This window comes from Petaurus breviceps, unplaced genomic scaffold (genome assembly GCF_028583685.1).
Source record: "Petaurus breviceps papuanus isolate PSGF00001 unplaced genomic scaffold, PetGlider_PUasm1.0 90424, whole genome shotgun sequence".
NCBI classification, from domain to species: domain Eukaryota; kingdom Metazoa; phylum Chordata; class Mammalia; order Diprotodontia; family Petauridae; genus Petaurus; species Petaurus breviceps.
Window position 1 is genome coordinate 669,794 of NW_027187247.1, and position 19,814 is coordinate 689,607.

The 19,814-nt window shown below is 38.6% G+C and overlaps 1 protein-coding gene across 5 annotated transcripts in view; it reads right to left on the reverse strand.

Moving 5' to 3' along the window:
• The window catches only part of EPHB1 (EPH receptor B1), a 763,406-nt gene that overhangs the window by 181,284 nt on the left and 562,308 nt on the right, over positions 1–19,814 (reverse strand). For all 5 annotated transcript variants that reach the window (XM_069108696.1, XM_069108697.1, XM_069108694.1 and 2 more), the window contains exon 5: positions 6,802–7,137. In XM_069108696.1, coding sequence (XP_068964797.1) covers positions 6,802–7,137 — 336 coding nt within the window. The remainder of the gene's footprint in view (positions 1–6,801; positions 7,138–19,814) is intronic.

Here is a 19,814-nt window from a genome sequence, read left to right on the forward strand (position 1 = left end):
GTACAACCTATACACTGAACTACTTATCTTCCCAGTAAGGATGGGTGACAAGGAGGAAGGGAATGAATCTGGAATTCAAAGTTTTAAAATCAAATGTTTAAATATATATATATATATATACACACACACACACACACTATTATTAAAACTATTTTACAAGTAATTTTGAAATAAGATACACTGGGGCATAGAGATCCACTGGAAAAGTTGAAAGGAGTATGGGAGAAAATATGGGAGAGAAAATCTGTAACTCAAAATCTGGCAGAAGTGAATGATGTAAATCAGAAGTTAATAAAGCATTTGATAAAAAAGACTTTTTTCAATAAGAGGATAGTTGAAGAGAATATATATGTATAATATATGTATACATACATAGTTATGTATGTATAGGAGGGTGTATGTGTATATAAATATATATGTGAATGTGGACATATGTATGTTCATGTATACATAGACAGAGGGCACAGATTGTGTTGAATATGAAGGGATGATATCTAAAAAATAAAATTAAGAAGTGAGAGAGGAATTAGTTGGAAGAGAAAGGGAGAGATAGAGTAGGGTAAATTATCTCATATAAAAGAGGCAAGAGAAAACTGTTATAATGGAGGGGAACGGGAGGAAGGTGAAAGGGAATGGGACAATCTTAGTCTCATTGAATTTGGCTTAAGGAAGGAATAACATACACACTCAATGGGGTATCTTACCCTACAGGAAAATAGGGGTATAGGGGATAAGATGGGGGGGGTGATAGAAGGGAGAGCAGATTTGGAAAGAGGGTAGTTAGAAGCAAACATTTTTGAAAAGGGATAGGGTCAAAGGAGAAAATAGAATAAGTGGGGGGAGGGATAGGATGGAGGGAAATATAGTCTTCCCCAATATAACTACTATGGAAATGATTTGGGTATCTACACATGTACTACCTATATTGAATTGCTTATCTTACCAGTGGGGGCAGGTAAGAAGGGAAGAAGGGAAAAAAATCTGGAACTCAAAGTTTTAAAAACAAATGTTTAAAAGAATTGTTTTTCACATGCAACTGGGAAATAAGTTATACAGGCACTGGGGTATAGAAATCCATCTTGCCATACTAGAAAGTTAAGGGAGTAATGGGGAAGGATATAAGAGAGAACAGATCGGGAAGGGGTAATCAGTAGCCTTGTTATTTTGGGGTGGGGGTAGGCGAAAGACTGGGAGAAAAAATTGTAACTCAAAATCTTGTGGAAATGAATGTTGAAAACTAAAAATAAATAAATTAATTTATAAATTAAAAAAATAAAAGCGTTTGACTGGTCCCTAAAACACCACATCTATGATCTAATTCTATTCAATGAATAATTATGAAGATATATTATATACAAATCATTTTGCTAGGAATGAGAGATAGAACCCTAAGAACTTACCATTTAAGGAGGGGGGGATATGTCCATGTGTAATTGACATAAGACAGTGTAAGATAAGAGCAAAGGAAAGCGTTATCCAAACTCTTAATAGCAGTCTAAAGAATCAGTCAGTCAATAAGTATTTATTAAGCATTTACTATTTATCAGGCACTGTGCCAAGTGATTGGGATACAAAAGACATGTTAAAAAAAATTGTCCCTGCCCTCAAGGAGCTCATAGTCTAATGGGGGAAGAGAACTTGCAAACAACTATTTGCAAACAAGTTGTATATATACACACACACACACACACACACACACACACACACACACACACACACATATATATATATATATATATATATATATATATATATATATATATATATATATATAAATTGGAAATAGCCAAGGGAAGGCACTAGAATTAAGAGGGATTGGGAAAGTCTTTGACTTTCTACTAGAGTGGGGATTAGGGAGAGGGAGAGGTGGGGAGGCTTCATAGAAGAAGTAGTGATACCTGAGTTGACCTTTAGTGATGTGCTCCAGAGTGAATTTTGTGACCAGAAAAGTTTCGTAGGTGTTCTTTAAAGGGAGGTCTTGGGAGAAAGAAGTAGATGGTCATTAAGATTAAAGAGTCATAGATTTAAAAGACCTTGGATATCATACAGTCCAAGCCTCTAATTTTACAGATGAGTAAATCAAGTCCCAGAGAGGCTGAATAACTGTTCCTTGATAACTGCCTTTCTTTGAACTTTATGTAAGAAGCCTCTTAGACATGATTTACTTCACTTCCTCCTCTCTATCTCCCCCTGAACTTTCTTGCCAATAGGCTTATTGTCTTACACCCTTTCCTTCCTTATTCCAACCTGAAGTTCTGGGACTTGAATCATGATCAAATCAACTCTGTCCTTGTTCCTGGATGGGGTATGTTAATTTACTGCCCCATGCACTAGCCTATTATGTAGAGCAAAATGGCTCTTCCTTCTCTTATGTATAATGCCTCTCCTGTAAAATGTAAAATCCTCAAGAGCAGGGACTACCTTTTCTTTTGTATTTGTCTCAGGGATGGGGAACCTGCAGCCTTGAGACCACATGTGGTCCTCTAGGTCCTTAAGTGTGGCCCCTTGATTGAATCTAAACTTCACAGAACAAATCCTTTTATTGAGGGAATTTGTTCTGTGAAGTTTGGATTCAGTCAAAGGGCCGCACTTGAGGATTTGTTCTGCATTGTCCTAAGAGCCAGAAAGGCCTGGATTCAAGTCCCACCTATGACCCACACTGTCACTTACTGGTTCTGTGTGTGTGACTTAAATGCTTAGTGCCCTTAGGCAACTCTTTAAGAAGACTCAAAATGCAAAGAAATTCCAATCTGCAATGGCAGAGAAAGGTTTTCACTGGGAGCTCTCTATATAAAGAAATCACAGGATTAGAAAAGAACAATAACAACAAAAACAGAACAAAACCTTTACTAAGGGGGTGATGAAATTAAGCAATAGGAAAATAAGACCAAAAATCTGTGTGGTGTTTACGCAAGAGTACTGGATTTGGAGAAAACCCCTAATCTCAGGTCTGTAATTTATTAGTTGTGTGACCTTAGGGCCATCCATTTTGCCTACCCCCACCCTTCCCCCAAGTTTCCTCATCCATAAAATAAATTATTTGAACCATATGATCTTCAAGGTTTTATTTTTCCAGTTTGATCTCTTAAGCGATTGCCCCAATGAGCTGAGGCAGCCTAGCATAAGGACTAGAATGCTAGCTATGGAGCCAAGGGCCTCAAGTTCAATCCTGGCACTGAGTCTCAACTAGCTCCGTGATTATAATCCTCTGAGCTTTCATTTTCTCAATTTTATAATAATTATAATTATGGGTATTATTATTATTATAGCATTTATATAGTGGTTTCAAATTTGCAAAGCACTTTACATATGTTATCTCATTTGATCTTCACCACAACCCTGGGAGGTAGGTGCTATAATTATGCCCATTTAACAAATGAGAAAACAAAAGCTCAGAAAGATGCAATCACCAAGCTAGTTTAGCCTCTGAGGCAGAACTGAAACTCAAGGTCATTGGCTGCAAGTCCAGCATGCTGCCTGATGAGTCATCTAGCTGCTTGGTGCACACTAATAGTTATGCCATTTCTTGTCTCACAGATGTAGGAAGAGGATCAAGAATGATGAGGTTTGTAAAGTGCTTTCTAAACCTCCGAAGGCTGGAACAAATGTAAGCCATTCAAGGCTTCAACTCAAAGTAAATGATGTATTTTTTAAAAGTACTTTGCAAAGCTTAAATATACGTGTCAAATATTGTGAGTGTTATTGTTTTATGCTCTCCCATGACACACAGTAAGTGGTCGAGCCAGAACTTTGGGGACCTGAATTTAAATTCTACTTCTAACACTTTTTGTTCTTCTTTCTTTGGGAATGTCACTGAGCCTCTCTGAGTCTTAGTCGTCTCAACTGCAAAATCAGGGAATTGGTCTAGAGTGAACTCAGATTCCTTCCAGCTCCCAACATCTTGGAACTCAAACCTAGGTTTTTTGATTCCTACTTCAGAGAACATTCCACCCTACCATTAAACAGAATTAAATAATGAACAACTGCTGACAAAGAACAGTAGTTAAAATGTACCTGTAACTGTTTCCTATGTAGAAAGAGGGGTATATGAGGTATTCAGGACAACTAGTACGACGTTTTGTTCCCCAGACCAGCATCTTCATATATACCCACTTGGCATACATCTTTGTGTTCAGCCAACAAATAACTATTTTCTATTTGTAGTGGATTATCCAAGTGTCACAGCTGGCAATAGTGGGGCTCTCTTTAAGGGCAAACATTCCCATGGTAAAATGCCAATATTTCAAAAGAAAGGAGACAGTAAAATTAGAGAAGGACATGGAGAGCCTATAAAGGTACAGTTGACTGGGAACAAAGATGGTAGGGGTAGATGGAGAACAAAGAATTTGAGAAATGTATCAATGCACAAGCAAATGGATGGAGATTAAAAATAAATATTTAGAATACGCATGTATTTCCTCAGATTCCACATGGAAGGGAGATGCATAGGTAAGCAGATGGGCAGGTTTGGGAATAACAGGAAAAAAAATGGAAGGAGGAGCAGAAATAAAAGCTAATAGATCTAAGTGGCAGGTTTGTTAGCACATGGTTAAAAAGTTCGAAGTGACGGCCAAGCACCAACATAACATGACAGTCTGACAGAATTCTTATTCCCAGAAGCCGGGATACTAAAATATTTAAGCCAGTTTTCTGCCATAAACTCTCCAGGGGAAATACTGTTAACAAAGGCTGCCTGTGTTACATGTTCAACATAATGCAGGAATTATCATTTCCTTTCTTTTCTCAAGATGGATTGTAATGACCTTTGTTTTCCATGATCACCAACTGGAGGCTTCCACACTTCTACCTTTATTTTATCGCTCCACATGTATGCAGAAAAATGCGTGATCATACACATACATACAAACATGCACACAGGAACACACACACACACTCCACCCCAAAGCAGCCATCTGGACAGCCAAAACTCTCCTATAACACCTCTTTTCCTTCTCCATCTTGACAATCAATTGCCAAGAATCATCTGCTGTCAAAGATGCTTGGCATTTAAATAGGCAGAAAGAGACCTTGATGGGGGAAGGAAAGCAAAAGGGAAGGGAAATTAGGGGAAGGGGGGGTGCGGAAAAATAGAGGAAGGAAAGGAAAACATAGTGGGAAAGTAGAGAATGAGAGAAGAAAGGAAAAGAAAAAGGTGGAAGAAAAGAGGGAAGGATGGATAGAGGGAGGAAGAAAGGAAACCCCTGTGCTTATAATATTTCCTCCACCTTAGAATACCCCCCCCACCCCTATTTCTCTCTATTGAAATCCTACTCACATTACAAGGACTAATTCGAACCAGTCCTAAAGGAAGGCCTTCCATGATCATTCCTCATTCCTATCATGAAAAATAGCTAGTGATGCCAACTGTTCCAAGCTGAATCTTGTAGGTGTCATAGTAAGTCAGTCAATCAGGACAGGTGGTACAGTGGATAGAGTACCAGGCTTCAAGTCAGGAAAACTCATCCTCCTGAGCTCAAATCTGACCTTAGATACTTAACAGCTGTGTGACCATGGGCAAGTCACTTAACCTTGTTAGCTTCAGTTTCCTCACCTGTAAAAATAACTGGAGAAGGAAATGGCAAACCACCCCAGTATCTTTGTCAAGAACACCCCAAAATGGGGTTACAAAAAAGTTTGATGCAACTGAAAACAACTCGACAACAACATCTACCACAGAGGTAGATTTCATATCTGGGGATTGAGTTGAATAGCTTTATTGCCTAATAGGTCTTTGGGTTGGTATAAACCTTAACTTACTCTTAACACTATCAGTAACCATCCTAACCCTCAATATTGTCCTTAAATTGTATATTGCCTTTTCTCATAGTTATTTCATTATCTGTCTTTATAAATTTTCCACCTAAAATATAAGGTTCTAGAGGACAATGAATATGTCTTATATAATGTTCTATATTTATATTTATCAGAACAGATTCTTGTATACAGTGGTGTAGAATACATACTCCATATACATTTTTGAATGAATAAGTGACCGATGAAATGGATTCATTGGAAAAGAAAATAGTTGGATTATGGGCAACGAATGAGAAAAAATGAAGACAAGTATAGTCAGCAGTAGAAAGGAAAAGATATGGAAATAAGCACAAAAGGAAGATTTTTATGATCTCATTTTAAAAGGAACATTTGGGGTAATCAGGTCTCATAATTTGAGTGCTCCATGGACACCAAATACCTTACATATGACATATGAAGATAATGCTGTCTATTGATCTCAGGCTTCCCTGGAGACCATCTTCAGTTGGATTTCTATTAAAGTAGGGTTTATGTACCTGTGATTAGAACCTCTCAATCAATGCATGCACATGCACACTTAGTATGATGCTCCACAAATAGTAAGTGCTTGCTAAGTCTTTTCATTCATTCATTCACTTGTTCAAGACATATTCATTGATTTTCATAATATGCCAGGAATTGTGCTAAATTCCAGATCCTGGGTATTCTACTTTCTTTTTGTTTTTCTCCTGACTTTCATGCTTGGAAAGAAGAAACTCTCTCATTCCTTCAACTTGGAAATATAAGTGAAATGTAGGTGTTAGGTCTTCTGCAACATGAATACACTGCTTTGTTACCCCAGTCCATTCCTGTTGGAAAGGCTGATGTCACATTGTCATATTGACTATTTGTATGTGTATCCAGACATGCAAGAAAAAGTCTTATTTTGAATGTTTCTTCTCCTAATTAGCCAGATGAAACAAAACAATTACCCACAGACATACAGACAGAATGACAGACAAGAAGACAGAACAGCAAAGAGTCACACCATGCATCTCTGGGACTCACCAGCTTGGTTTGTAGTGATGTTGACTGAGACATGCTGTGGGGGGAAAGGACTCTTCCCAGACACTCCATTGATTGCCTGGATGTCAAATGTATAGGGAGTGTGGGCCCAAAGACTGCTGATGAAAACCCGGCTCTCAGTCAGACCCAGCTGCCGGGGCACAAACTCCACATTGTCATCACAGCGGGAACAACTTCGGCGATCTGCCCGGCATTTTTTACAGACAATGTTGTAGGTTACATCGTCACGCCCTCCTGTTTCTCTTGGTGGGTGCCACTCCAGGATAATGGATGTCTCATTGACGATGGAGATGACATTTCGGGGACCTGACGGAACACCTGTGGGAGGAAAGGATTGCTCAAGGATTATTCCTTTGGATAGACATTGTTCTTCAAGCTTTCATAACTACACTTTTTGTATAATTATATGGTTAGTACACCTCCCCTGAGAACCCCTCACACTGTATCCTTTGTTTCTTCTTTCCCTGAAAAAAAAATCCAAAGTCTTCACTATGCCCTCTCTATGAAGGAGGGGTAGGGAAAGGCTACCCAGCCATTCCCAAGTTCTATGTTAAATGATCATCCTAAGACCCTTCTCCTTGCACCCCACAAACTTTTAATGTGATGACTGCTACTAGTTCCCTCTTTATTAAAACTCAACCTATACTTTAGCCATAAAATTGTAAAGGACATATAAACTGATCCATCTTGTTCCCTTAATAGTATAAAATTCCTGAAGCTAAGATCCAAAGTTTCTTTTTTCTGCTCTAAGGAATATATACTGCCTTGCAGGTGCTCATTAAATGATGAAAAGAAAAGAAAAGCATTACTCAGGATCAGTGGTTCTACTTTTTTGTTTGTTTGTTTTAGGACTACTATTATACATTCTTAAAAATTATTGAGGATTCCAAAGAACTTTTTGTTTACATGGGTTATACTATTGATTGATATTTACTATAGAAATTAAACTAAGTTTTAAATTTTTATTTAATAATTCATTTAAAATAAAAAAAAAACATGTTAACATAACACATTTTTCTGAAAAGCAGCTATATTTCCAAAAGCAAGAAAACAGTGAGAAGAGTGGAATAGTTTTATTTATTTTTACAAATCTCTTTAATGGCTGGTTTAATAGAAGACAGCTTGATATTCATATCTGTTTCCATACTCAATCTGTTGTAATACATTGTTTTGGTTGAAGTATATGAAAAAAAAAATCTGTCCTCACACAGATAGGTAGTTGAAAAAAGGAGAATTATTTTAATAGGCACATGACATCTTAGTAGTATTATGAAAATAGTTTGGACCTTGAAGACCCTCTGAAAAGATGACAGAGACCTGCAGGGGTCCATGGGTCACATTTTGAGAACTGATTTAGGAACCTACATTTTCATTGTTTCTACTGTGATATATATGTTTTCCTTTTGCCCTCCCTCCCTTTCCTCTGCTTCATTATATTTTTGCTTTCTCAGAGCTACAATGTAGCTTGGGATAGAATTACAGAGTCACAGATCCATGAAGAACTACAGAAATCATCTAACCATAGAACCAATCCACATACATGTTTTTTTTTCCTTGCCTACAATATGCTAGATACTGATAATACAAGGACAAAAGAAGGAAATAGTCTGGCCTCCAAGAAGGTTTCATTCTATGTTGGGGTGGGGGTGGGGCAACATATACATATATGTATATGTTATGTGTCTATATACACACACACACATATAATGTATATAATTTGGATTGGGCATAAGGAATTGGACCTGTGATTTTACTGATAGGGAGCTTCTAGTAAGGAACTTCCTACCAAAGCAGGTTAGGCAGTACCTTCTCTACAATTTATAGTTTGAGAGTTGCCTATATGCTGAAAATAAATGCCCAATGTCTCCTTATTCCTTACTCGTAGGCACATACTTTCTGATCCAGTGACAGTGGCTTTCTGTCTGTTCCATCTTGGCTCTAGGCATTCTCTCTCACTGTTGTCCTCTCTGTGCCTGAAATTCTCTCCCTCCTCTGCTCTGATGACCAAACTCCCTGGCTTCCTTTGAGGCCCAACTAAAATACTACTTTCTATGGGAAGCCTTCCTTAGCCCCTTTTAATTCTAGTGTCTTATCTGTTAATTATTTCCTATTTATTTTGTACATAGCTTGCTTTTTATATATTTGTTTGTATGTTGTCTGTCCCATTGGATTGCAAACTCCTTGAGGGCAGGGACTGTCTTTAGCCTCTTTTTTGTTTCCCAAGTGTTTAGTGTGGTGCTTACCACATAGTAGGTGCTTTTTAAATGTTTAATAAGTGACTGATTGATATGGTTTGTATATGTCAGAGATAAAATGCTAGCTAAGGTCTTTTTGGCCCCAAGACTAGCTTTCTGCTCATTTGTCACATTACTGCTCTATACAAAATATATGCAAAATAACTACTGGCCTCTCTCTCTCTCTCTCTCTCTCTCTCTCTCTCTCTCTCTCTCTCTCTTTAGAAATAAGACGGTAGTGGACAGGGATGGTGGGGGTTGGGGAGATGAAGATCAGGAACGGCCTCATGTAAAAGGTGGCACTACAGCTGAGTTTTGAGGGAACTTAGGGATCCTCAAAGATGAAAGTGAAGACAGAGTTCACTCAGGCACAGGGAACAGCATCTCCAAAGGCTGAGAGATCCGATATTCTGGCTTATGTCTGAGGAGCAGCACAAAGGCCAGAGTCACGGACTTTACAAAATGTTGTAGCTGGAAGGAAATTTGAGGTTGTGTAATTCGAGTCTTTTTTTTTATTTTTTAGAAATGAACAAACTAAGGCCCAGAGAAGTGAGATGACTCGACTTAGGTCAACACAGGCAGTAAATAACAGAGCCTAAGACATCTATTGTCCCATCCACACTTTTGTCTTCTAGGCAAGAAGAGAAAGATAGTGCTTGGTCTCCTTCCCTGGTGGAGTCATAAACCCACATCCCCAAACACAGAGGAACAGGTGACACTGCTCTCTCCATGCCCAGGCAACAACAACAATAACAACAATGAGAACTATAATAATGGACAGCATTTATGTTGGACTTGAGGTTTTGCAAAATTGTAAAGATTTGTAATATTATTTTATGTGTAAATATTACAAATATTATTTCATTTTATCCTTAAAATAACCCTGGAGTTAAGTACTATTGTTAACCCTATTTTATAGAGAGGCAGATAGAGGTTAAATGACTTACATAGGGCAACACAGCTAGGGAGTATCTAAGACCGGATTTGAACTCAGGTCTTCCTTACTCAAGGCCCAATGTTCTATTCAGGGCAATACCAGATGCCTATTATAGTCCTTTGTGTTTACATCTTGTGTCATGGTAAGTCAAACCACCAGCACCACTTTGACCACCACCTCTCCTCAGATTCCAATCAAAATGACCCAAGACCTTGAACCAAGAACCTGGGAAATGATAGCCTGTGCTATACTTCCAGTCCAGCTTCCAGCCTGGGTCTCACATTCATCATTGAAGAAAAATCACTGTTGAAAAGGGTGCACTGTCCTTGCCTCCACCCAACACTAAATGCTGGCCAGATGTTCCTGACAGGTAATTAAGTGCAAGAGTCTTGGGAATGTCCATACACTCCTTACCCACCAGTCCTGCTCCCAGTCTAGTACCCTCAGCCATCATCCTGGGAACCCACCCCTGTGGAGATATAGCCTGGCAACTGTTCCTCCACTGACTATAGTCATAGCTACCCAACATCCAGAGAAGAAAATTGTTGCCACCAAAATCCTTGGCATTGCCAAGTGGTTCAACATCAGAACCTGTTTTGCATAAATACACAGGTATAACCTATATCAAATTGCTTGCCTTCTCAATGAGGGTAGGTGGGAAAAGAAGAAGGGAGAGAATTTGAAACTCAAAGTTTTAAAAACGAATGTCAAATTTGTTTTAACATGCAACTGGGAAATAAGATATGTAGGCAATGGGGTATAGAAATCTATCTTGCCCTACAGAAAAATAGAAGGGAAGGGGATAAAAGAAGGGAGGGGGTGATAGAAGAGAGCACAGATTGGGGTAAGGGGTAATCAGAGTGCCTGTCCTGGAGTGGGGGAGGGGAGAGATGGGGAGAAAATTTGGAACTCAAAATCTTGTGGAAGTGAATGTTGAAAGCTAAAAATTAATTAATAACAAAAATATATTCATTCATTTACTCATTTATGCGAGGCATCACCAGGTCTGTGAGGAAATTAGAGGGTGGAGCTCTGCATTATATTCATCCATATTTATTTACTTCCCCAGAGTCTGGCCATGATATAATACCTTAGCTCTTAGAGGTCTGTTTACACAATACAACCAAGTACTAACATGTTCTCATAAGTAAGACAAAGGGAAAAAAAGAAAGGGAAGGGAATAAGCATTTATTAAACATCTAGTAAGCATTTATTAAAGCACTTTGCTAAGTACTTTACAAATATTTCCTTTAATCCTCACAACAACCCTGGGAAATGGGTGCTTATTATTATCCCCAAGAAACAAGATCAGTGTCTATGAGAGCTATGAGGCTGAACAGGAATCCTGGAATTATCCACCCAGTCTCACACAATTTGGTGCCTCCTCAAAATTGAAGGTGGGGGAGGGAGCATGAATTACTGGAGCCAAAAGATGGTTCTCCCAAGACTCTTGTGAACTGACCTCTATAGAACCAGAGGGAGTTCCAATGTTTGGGGAACTCTTGGACAAGAAGATCAAAAGTAAGAATATAGTAAAGCAGTTTTGTGGAAGGTCCCAGGTTGCTTATAGAGACAGTGCTATTAATGAAGAAATGTTTGACTTGTGAGATGAGAGTTACGGAAAATATATTGAAATCTACTCCTTTGATAATAGAAGACATTATAAGTACATGTTGGTCCTACCCCAGTAATGGATTTTGAACCCCCAAGCTATTCTGTCCAGATTTCCCAGCTAAGATGAGTAATAGAATTCATCTCTGATGATTTATCAGTGTGGTCTTCTCACCTGGAGTAGATATTAGCAAAATGAACTTCTTTCCATACCTAAGCATATGAAAGCAGAAGTGCCCTCAATAATATCCCCAAAGAGTGGGCATTTGGTAGTCTAGTGCCTTTCTGAAAGCAGTGTATCCTAGTGGATAGAAAACTGGCCCAGAGAGCAGAAAACCCTGAGTTTCCATCTTGTCTCTGCATTATAATGTGACCGCCTAGGCAACTCTAAACTTTAAGTTGTAGAGAAGGTGTCAAGTATAACTTGCAGTAAGTAGTGCGTGGAGTTTCCTTACTTGGGAATTTTTTTAAATTGAAATCACAGGTCTGGTCCCTATCTCCATCTCTATGATGGGTTATCTGTAGAAGCAGTTCCTTTGTCTTGAGTGTTCTTTGTCAGTAACACATCCATAAGGAAACAGTAATCTGCTCAACATGCCGCATTAGCAAAGCAGTGGACATGGTTTTAAGAGACAAACTCTTCTTTCAGAGAAGAAAAAAAGAGTTCAGCCATGAGTAACAGGTACCTGAATTTTCTCACCATTTAGTGAACAGAGAGACAACATCCTCTGGAAATATCATCTTTAGACAGGAAGAATTTGCCCGAGCAGATGTTGATATTAGTAATGCATTTGGAATCAATCCACCTGACACTCTGCAGCTGAATGAGGATGTGTGTAAAGTGGTTTATACTGGAGACAGGAATCAAATGCCAATGTATAAAATGAGGGAATAACAACCAGGTCATGGGGCACTGGGGAAGGATTATATGTTGAATCAGTCAATGACAAAACATTGTAGTAGAAAGCCAGTGTTAGATAGGATTCTATTAAAACATGAAAGAAAATCAGTCAAGTACTCTATGCAGCCCATTAGACCTGAGCTAAAGTACAATTTTCAGGTTTGCTTCTGACAGGGCAGAATTCATGAAGAATTTTTATCAGAATCTTACAAACAGCTTTCAAGAATTTCCCACCCATCTACATAACAATAAATAGAAAGATGTCCCTGAAGTAAGAAATGGTGAATAACTACTTAGAAAGTCCAACAGGTTCACTGTAGTGCCCTAGATAGATATTGGGATACTCTTTGCTCACAGACTATACATGCTTACTTATCTTGACTAAAGCTTGTCTTGGAGGTGATGGTCTTAGACTAGAAGCTCCCAGAGGTCAGGTGCTAATACCATGGGGCATTAGGTTTGCTGTGTTAAGGAGTAGAAATAGAGTCACAAAATAGGAGTTGGAAATTACAGGGAGACAGAATTTGAGTCAGTATGGGGAATTATAACCATCTTAAAATAGAATGAGCTCTCTTTTACTGGTGTTCTTCAGGTGAAGATTAGATAACCACTTGCCAAAGATGTTACATGGGATTCATTCTGGATAAGGGCTAAATCAGATAATTTTTGAGTTTTCTTCCTCTTCTGAGATGACATGTTTATTTAAACTCAATTTTTACAGCTCATAGCATAATTCCACACAAACAAATCACTCTCATTTCAGAGAAGGCATGGTTAGCAGTAATTATTAACTATTCAGTGTTGGGTTATAGGCATAAGGAGACCTGAACAGGTGGAGGAGAGCCTAAGCCAAAAGAACATAGAAGATATAATCACATGGCCATATACAGGGGTGACTTTGCATTTTGGTAGCAGTAGGGATAGGAAGAAATAAGTATTTACAAATTACCTATGATGTTCCATGTACTATGCTAAGAACCTTACAAATATCATCTCATAACAGCCCTGGGAGGTAGGTGCTGTTATTATCCCCATTTTATAGATGAGGAAACTGAGGCCAGCAAAGTCTATGTGACTTTCCCAGAGTCACACAGATTTGAGCTCAGATCTTTGTAACTCTAAGCTCAGTGCACTATCTACTCTGCCACAGAGAGATAGGAAAAATTAAAAAAAGAGAATATATGCATGTAGGTACTGGAAGGGAAGCTTTTTGAGGGCAGGGTCTGGTTTCCATTTGTACTTCATGCAACACAATGCTTTGGATTCTTCGGAGAGGGAGACAAGCAGGAGGACCTGTGATTTATCAGGAGATATTGATATGGAAACTTCCTTCACAAATACAGACCCTCAATTCAGGAAGTTATTTCTACAAAAGTAACAAAGTTCCATAGGCCCAGGTCTGGAAAGGATTATACTGGACTAAAAAGCAATCCCAGTGTCTAGAGTTAAAGTGCCCTTAGACGCTATTTAGATCACACCACTTTATTTTATTGCTGAGAAAACTGTGGCCCAGAGAGGCAAATTAACCTGGCCAAGCTCACCTGTATAGAAGGTAACAGAGCTAGGATTTAAATTCAGATCCTTTGACCCCAAATTCAATGCCTAGCAGAGTACTTTTTTCCAGGTCTTCGATCAGAACTTGAAAAACATTTAAAACAGAATTACTTAAATTATGGACAATATCATTTACCTTTTTTGGTCTGGACCTGACAATTTCATTATAATAGGGAATCATCTGTGAAAAAATACCCCTTCTAATGCATATCAATAACTGTTCTGCAATATAAAGTATTACAGGATTGACTAAGATACTGAGAAAGGTTGAGTGATTTGCTCAATTCCACAACCAGTATGTGACAATCTGTAAGATGAACCAGCTCTTGCTAACTCTAATAAACTGGCTTTCAATCTGCCATACCATAGGGTCTCTTTAGGTATGTTAACATTATGAAAAGAAAGGGCTGTGAAATGATATGTAGCACATTAGGTAGGATGTGGATTGGCTTAGAAATTCTTATTTACAGGATTCTTCCCAGTGTCTCTTAGAAATAAAGGTGAACAGCTTAAAGCAGAAATTTCAACCCCAAATAAGACTTGAGATCACAAAATTTAGAAATATAAGGGCCCCTAAAAATTTACTATACCCAACCTTATTTTACAGAGGAAGAAATCAAAGGCCCAATCTGAAGAGGTGAAATGATTTGACCAAAGAAACATAGATAGAAAGTGATAGCTGGAACTTGAATCCAGGTCTTTTGACCCCAAATCCAGGAATCTCTTCATTGCATAAGTTTGTCATTTAAATAATTTCTATGATGAATATCTATTTCCCCTCCTTCCCTGACCTTTTTGCCTTAGACAAAAATTAATATTGTGAACAGTTCAACAGAGCTCAAAATAAACTTCCCCAGAGAAAGACTCCAGTCTAAGATCATGTTCCTATTATTCTGTATTTGTAAGACCCTTCTCTTCTTGGTTTATGCCTCTGCTAAAGATATGACAGAGAATGTTAATTCAGAAATGGTACCTCTAGTCACCTTCCCCAGAAGTGAGAGTATCCAAGGTGACTGAATTAAAGTTGTGTCTGTGTGTGTGTGATAGAAAGAGAGAGATGTGTGATAGAAAGAGAGACAGACAGGCAGACAGAGAGACAGAGACAGAGAGAAAGACAGAGACAGGGACAGAGAACAGACAGGGGAGAGGGAGAGGAAGAGAGAGAGAGACAGAGAGAGAGAGAGAGAGAGAGAGAGAGAGACAGAGAGAGACAGAGACAGAGAGACAGAGAGAGACAGAGAGACAGAGAGAGACAGAGAGAGAGAAAGCTCTGCTGCTTTTCTCAAATAAAACCCTAGAGAAATACAATAAGAAAGATTTTGAGCCATTGTCTCCATGGGTCTAAGCTCCTTAATATCATGTTCTCTTCCTCTTTTTTTCTTAATTATGTACAGACAGGCTTTTCTGAGAGTCTTGCCGATCTGTTGCCAGGGTTACTGCAGATGAAAGCCCTCTGTTAAAATGGCTAGGAAAACTCTGTCCTCTTAAAAAAGGAAGAAGATAGTTATCTATTTTCCTTTGGGAGTGGTGTTCAGAGTTTTCTCCAATAAAGGAAAGGCACCTTCCATGAGTTGTCCACTAAGAATGGTTTTTAATGAAATAGTGGAGAAGGCACTAGTGTACCTAAGAGGTTAAAACAGCAACAACAAAATGAACATTTGATAAGAAACAGTGCAGAGGCTTAAGGCTGTTACTGTGTTGCGATAACATCTCTGTCTCTTTAAATGTGATTTGGTAGAGATGATTTTTTAAGAGAATGGAGAGACAATGGAAAAGGTGGGAAGGAACTTGGGAGTTTATTTGTAGGCATTTGGCTGGAAATGGGAACACTGTTGAGTAATCAGAATGACAGGTAGCTCAGGAAAGCCAATTTCTTTATCAGGAATCTTAATAAAGCAAACTGTCCACATACGGATAGGTCAGAGCCTTTTACAATAATTTGGAAGTGAATTTCATGCTGCTCCAAAATGCCAAAAAGCGTGATTGTCCTTGATAAGCCTGGAATGCTTTTAGTGCAATGTTATGTGCTTCTGAGGGCTGCCTAAATGACTTTTGGTGCTACTACTGATGATGGTGGTGGCAGTGATCAGTGATGTTTGCAATGGCATTTGCGGGTGAAGATTTCCTTATTCTCTCTGAGGAGAGTCCAAGTCCTGTCCCACATGGTCCTCCTCCAGTGCCTAAAGAATGATGCAGGTTCAGTTTCTATCCACTTGAATTCCATTCAACAAATATCGAGCACATAACAGTATTCTGTGTGAAATATTGTGCCTGATGGGGGAAAGGGCACAGAAGAAAATAAATCACGGTCCTTGAACTCAAGAAATTAAGTCTCATAAAGGAGACAAGGTAAAAATATTCAAGAGTTAGAATGCATGAAAAATTTATGATGATGTATAATTAAGTGGCCAAGTGAGTAGTACAGACCATAAGATCCATAGGTCAAACAAGTGGGAGATTTCTATGTTCCAGAAGGTTGGGGAAGGCTTCATGGGGTGAAACTTGTACTATATCTTGAAATAACAGGTAGTATTCAGTAGTCAGAGAGAATGGGGTCAGGGGAAAAGAGGGAAAAGTCATCTAAGTAGGAAATGCAGAGGGGAGGATGAAAATGAAGGATATGAAAGACAATAAGATGGTAACTATGAAGATAGATTATTGAGGAGTTTGGATTACATCCTTCAATAAGTGGGGTGCCAAAAGGGATTTTCCATCAGTGGAATTTCATGATGAAAGCAGTCCTGAAGGCACATGAAGCTGGCAGTAATTGGCAGGATTGATGCAGTATAGTAGGCTGTAACATCAGCTAAGGAACATATTCACTTAATTATACATCATTATACGTTTTATGCATTCTAACTCTTAAATGATTTTACCTTCTCTCTTCAATCAGAGTTTTAGTTTCTGGAGTTCAAGGACCATGTTTTATTCTTCTGTATTCCCTCTCCATCAAGGCTTAACATAAAAGCCCTACCTGCTTCCAGACAATGCTGAAGGACTCAGAAGGTTTAAGGTTTATGGCTATTGACTGGGTGGACCTTTAAAATGGAGTGAATAAAAAAGAGTAAAAAAAGGAATCTGAACCTCTGTTTTGAGAGATGAGGGATGGATCACCATTCCCCCTCCCAGCACCCCTAGCCACATGGCAGCCAAAACAAAGGGCTTTCTTGGGCAAGCCTGATACTGTATCCTAGAACCCTAGATACCTCTTCTGTTTGGCTTTTTTGCCTGATCGTAGGTGATCCAGTAGCAATTATAAGATGGAAATTTCCAGTCTTGAAGACCTTGTTGGGAGTTTACTACCAAGATATTGTGGGTCCCGTTATCAGAGCTGATTGATATCAGGAGGAGGAGTTTCTATATTGAAGATGACCAAAGACAAGAGAAAGAGCCCAAGTCCTGTCCTGTCAGAAGACAAAGACAGGGAAGGAATTGTCTGAACAGTACAGAGTCAAGAGGAAATATAAAATTCCATTCAACAGTCCTGGCAAATGTTTTATGCTTTTTTTATGATTTTAAGTCTCACCCTCCCAAAAGAACATAATAGTAATTGTTACTACCACTTGTTTTAAGTCCTTATTAATGAATGCTTGTGATAGTCTTTTGTGGTAAATATTTAAGGCACATAACATCACTGCCAAGTGAGAAGCCATGGATCTTTCCCTTCAACTAGTCCTCACAATCACATTGCCCAGTTGCCACCAAACAGGATACCCTGTTTGGGTACATAATATACCCTATTAAGGCTGACTCTCCCTCCCCTTTCACACACATACACATCCTTCAGCTGAAAGCACCCCAAGTCCTACTATATTCTGACCCTTGGCATTGCTCTCCTCTAGATGGGGGGCCATCTGTTCTTTCATTGTTTCACAAGGTCCTTGGAGCTTTGCTAATGCCCCCATTATTTTCCCCGACAGAACTTAAATACTAACTGGCCTTCCCATCTGCCATGAACTGAATATGAACATGAATCCTCTTTTATGTGCTGTCTCCATTAGAATTATTAGAATATGAGTTCCTTGAATTCAAGGACTATCCTTTTTCCATTTGCATCCTTAGTACTTAGTATAAGGTTTGGCAAATACTGAACACTTAATGAGTGCTTTTCCATTCCAATCTCAGCCTTAGATATGAGCCAAACCTAAGCTTCAAGTATTTTTCCCCAGGGGTAGTGGAGTTGGGATATGATGAGACAAATAATATGAGAAAATGAGTTTGACCCTTATTTTAGGTGACCATACTTCCTGAAGATTGAACCCACTCACCACACACATGGATCCAGGGTAAGAATTCATTGATTGATGGGGAAGACATATATGTACAAGAGCTATGATTGTTCGATGTTGAGTGACTCATCTCTCTTGGAGAGAAACCCATGCCCTTAGGACTCAACTTAATTTGTTTACTGATCTTTTAAATAAAACCTTATTGTATTGGCACTGGATGAGATCAGATTTCCATTTAGATTGTCCTTTATATTGACAGTGAACCACTAAAGAAAAGTAGTGTGTCTTCTTCACATGTAGAGAGGTGAGAAAACTGGGGGACAGAGTGGTGGAGGGACTTTTAGAAGGGCATGTGGATTGGATTTGGAAGGGTGGGAGGTAAGGATAGGGGGACTTTTGGAGGGGTGTGTGGATTGAGATTGGGAAGACTCTTGGAGGGTGGGGTAACAGGGAAAAGGTGAAAAGAGAGTCTGAGAAAGAAAATAGTGAGTAAAAATAAGATGGAGGGAAATTCACAAGTAGTAATTATAACTTTTAGGGTGAATGGGATGCTTATAGCAGCTCTCTTTGTGGTGGCAATGAAATAAAAATTGCAGGGATTCCCATAAATTATGGAACGACTAAACAAGTTGTGGTATATGGTTGTGATAGAATCTACTGTGCTATAAGAAATGATGAGCTCAATGGTCTTAGAAAAGCATGGAAAGACTTACATGAAATGATGAAGAATGAAGTGAACAGAACCAAGAGAACATTGTGCACAGTAAGAGCACTACTTTTTTTAAAGATGTCTTTGAGCAACAACGTCATTTCGACTATTATAAATACACAGATTAAAAATAAAGGGCATATGAAGAAAGATGCTATCTGTATCCTGAGAAATAACTGATAAATAAAAGTATGGAAAGAACAATTTTACATGCATGTGTATATTTATACAAGTACATGCATACATACATGTATATATGTGTGCATATATGTTTATGCCCATACTTCTACACCTATATACATGCATGTGTGTAGATACATATACATACATACACACATATATACAATTTGTGTCTGATGATAGCCATCTCTAGGTAGAATGAGGGAGGGATACAAAAAAGGGAAAAAAGACCTATGATTACTTTGTTGTATATCTGGAAGGAATAGCAAGTTGTACATGGTAGATTTGTAGTTTTGTGTATAACCATCTTTTTTATTGTACTGTGTTATGGAAATATTTGTTTTGTTGCACGAATTGAAAAAATAAATAAAAAAAGTAGCAAGTACTGTTTGGAAAGATGTTGTCTAAATCTCTATCTAGATGGCCCTTGTCAGGGAATCTATCATTATTACAAGTGCTGTGTCCTTTGTCCTGCAGGGAACATGAAATCATTTTCACTTAGGGCAGTTTCATTTCTCATGTAAGAGAGCTTGAATAACTTCTATTCGACCATAAGTTGCAAGTCTCTGTGGGGAGAGCCCCACATCTTCTGGGAACTCATTTGGAACCAGAATTAACTTTTGAAGGGAAGCTCATTTCC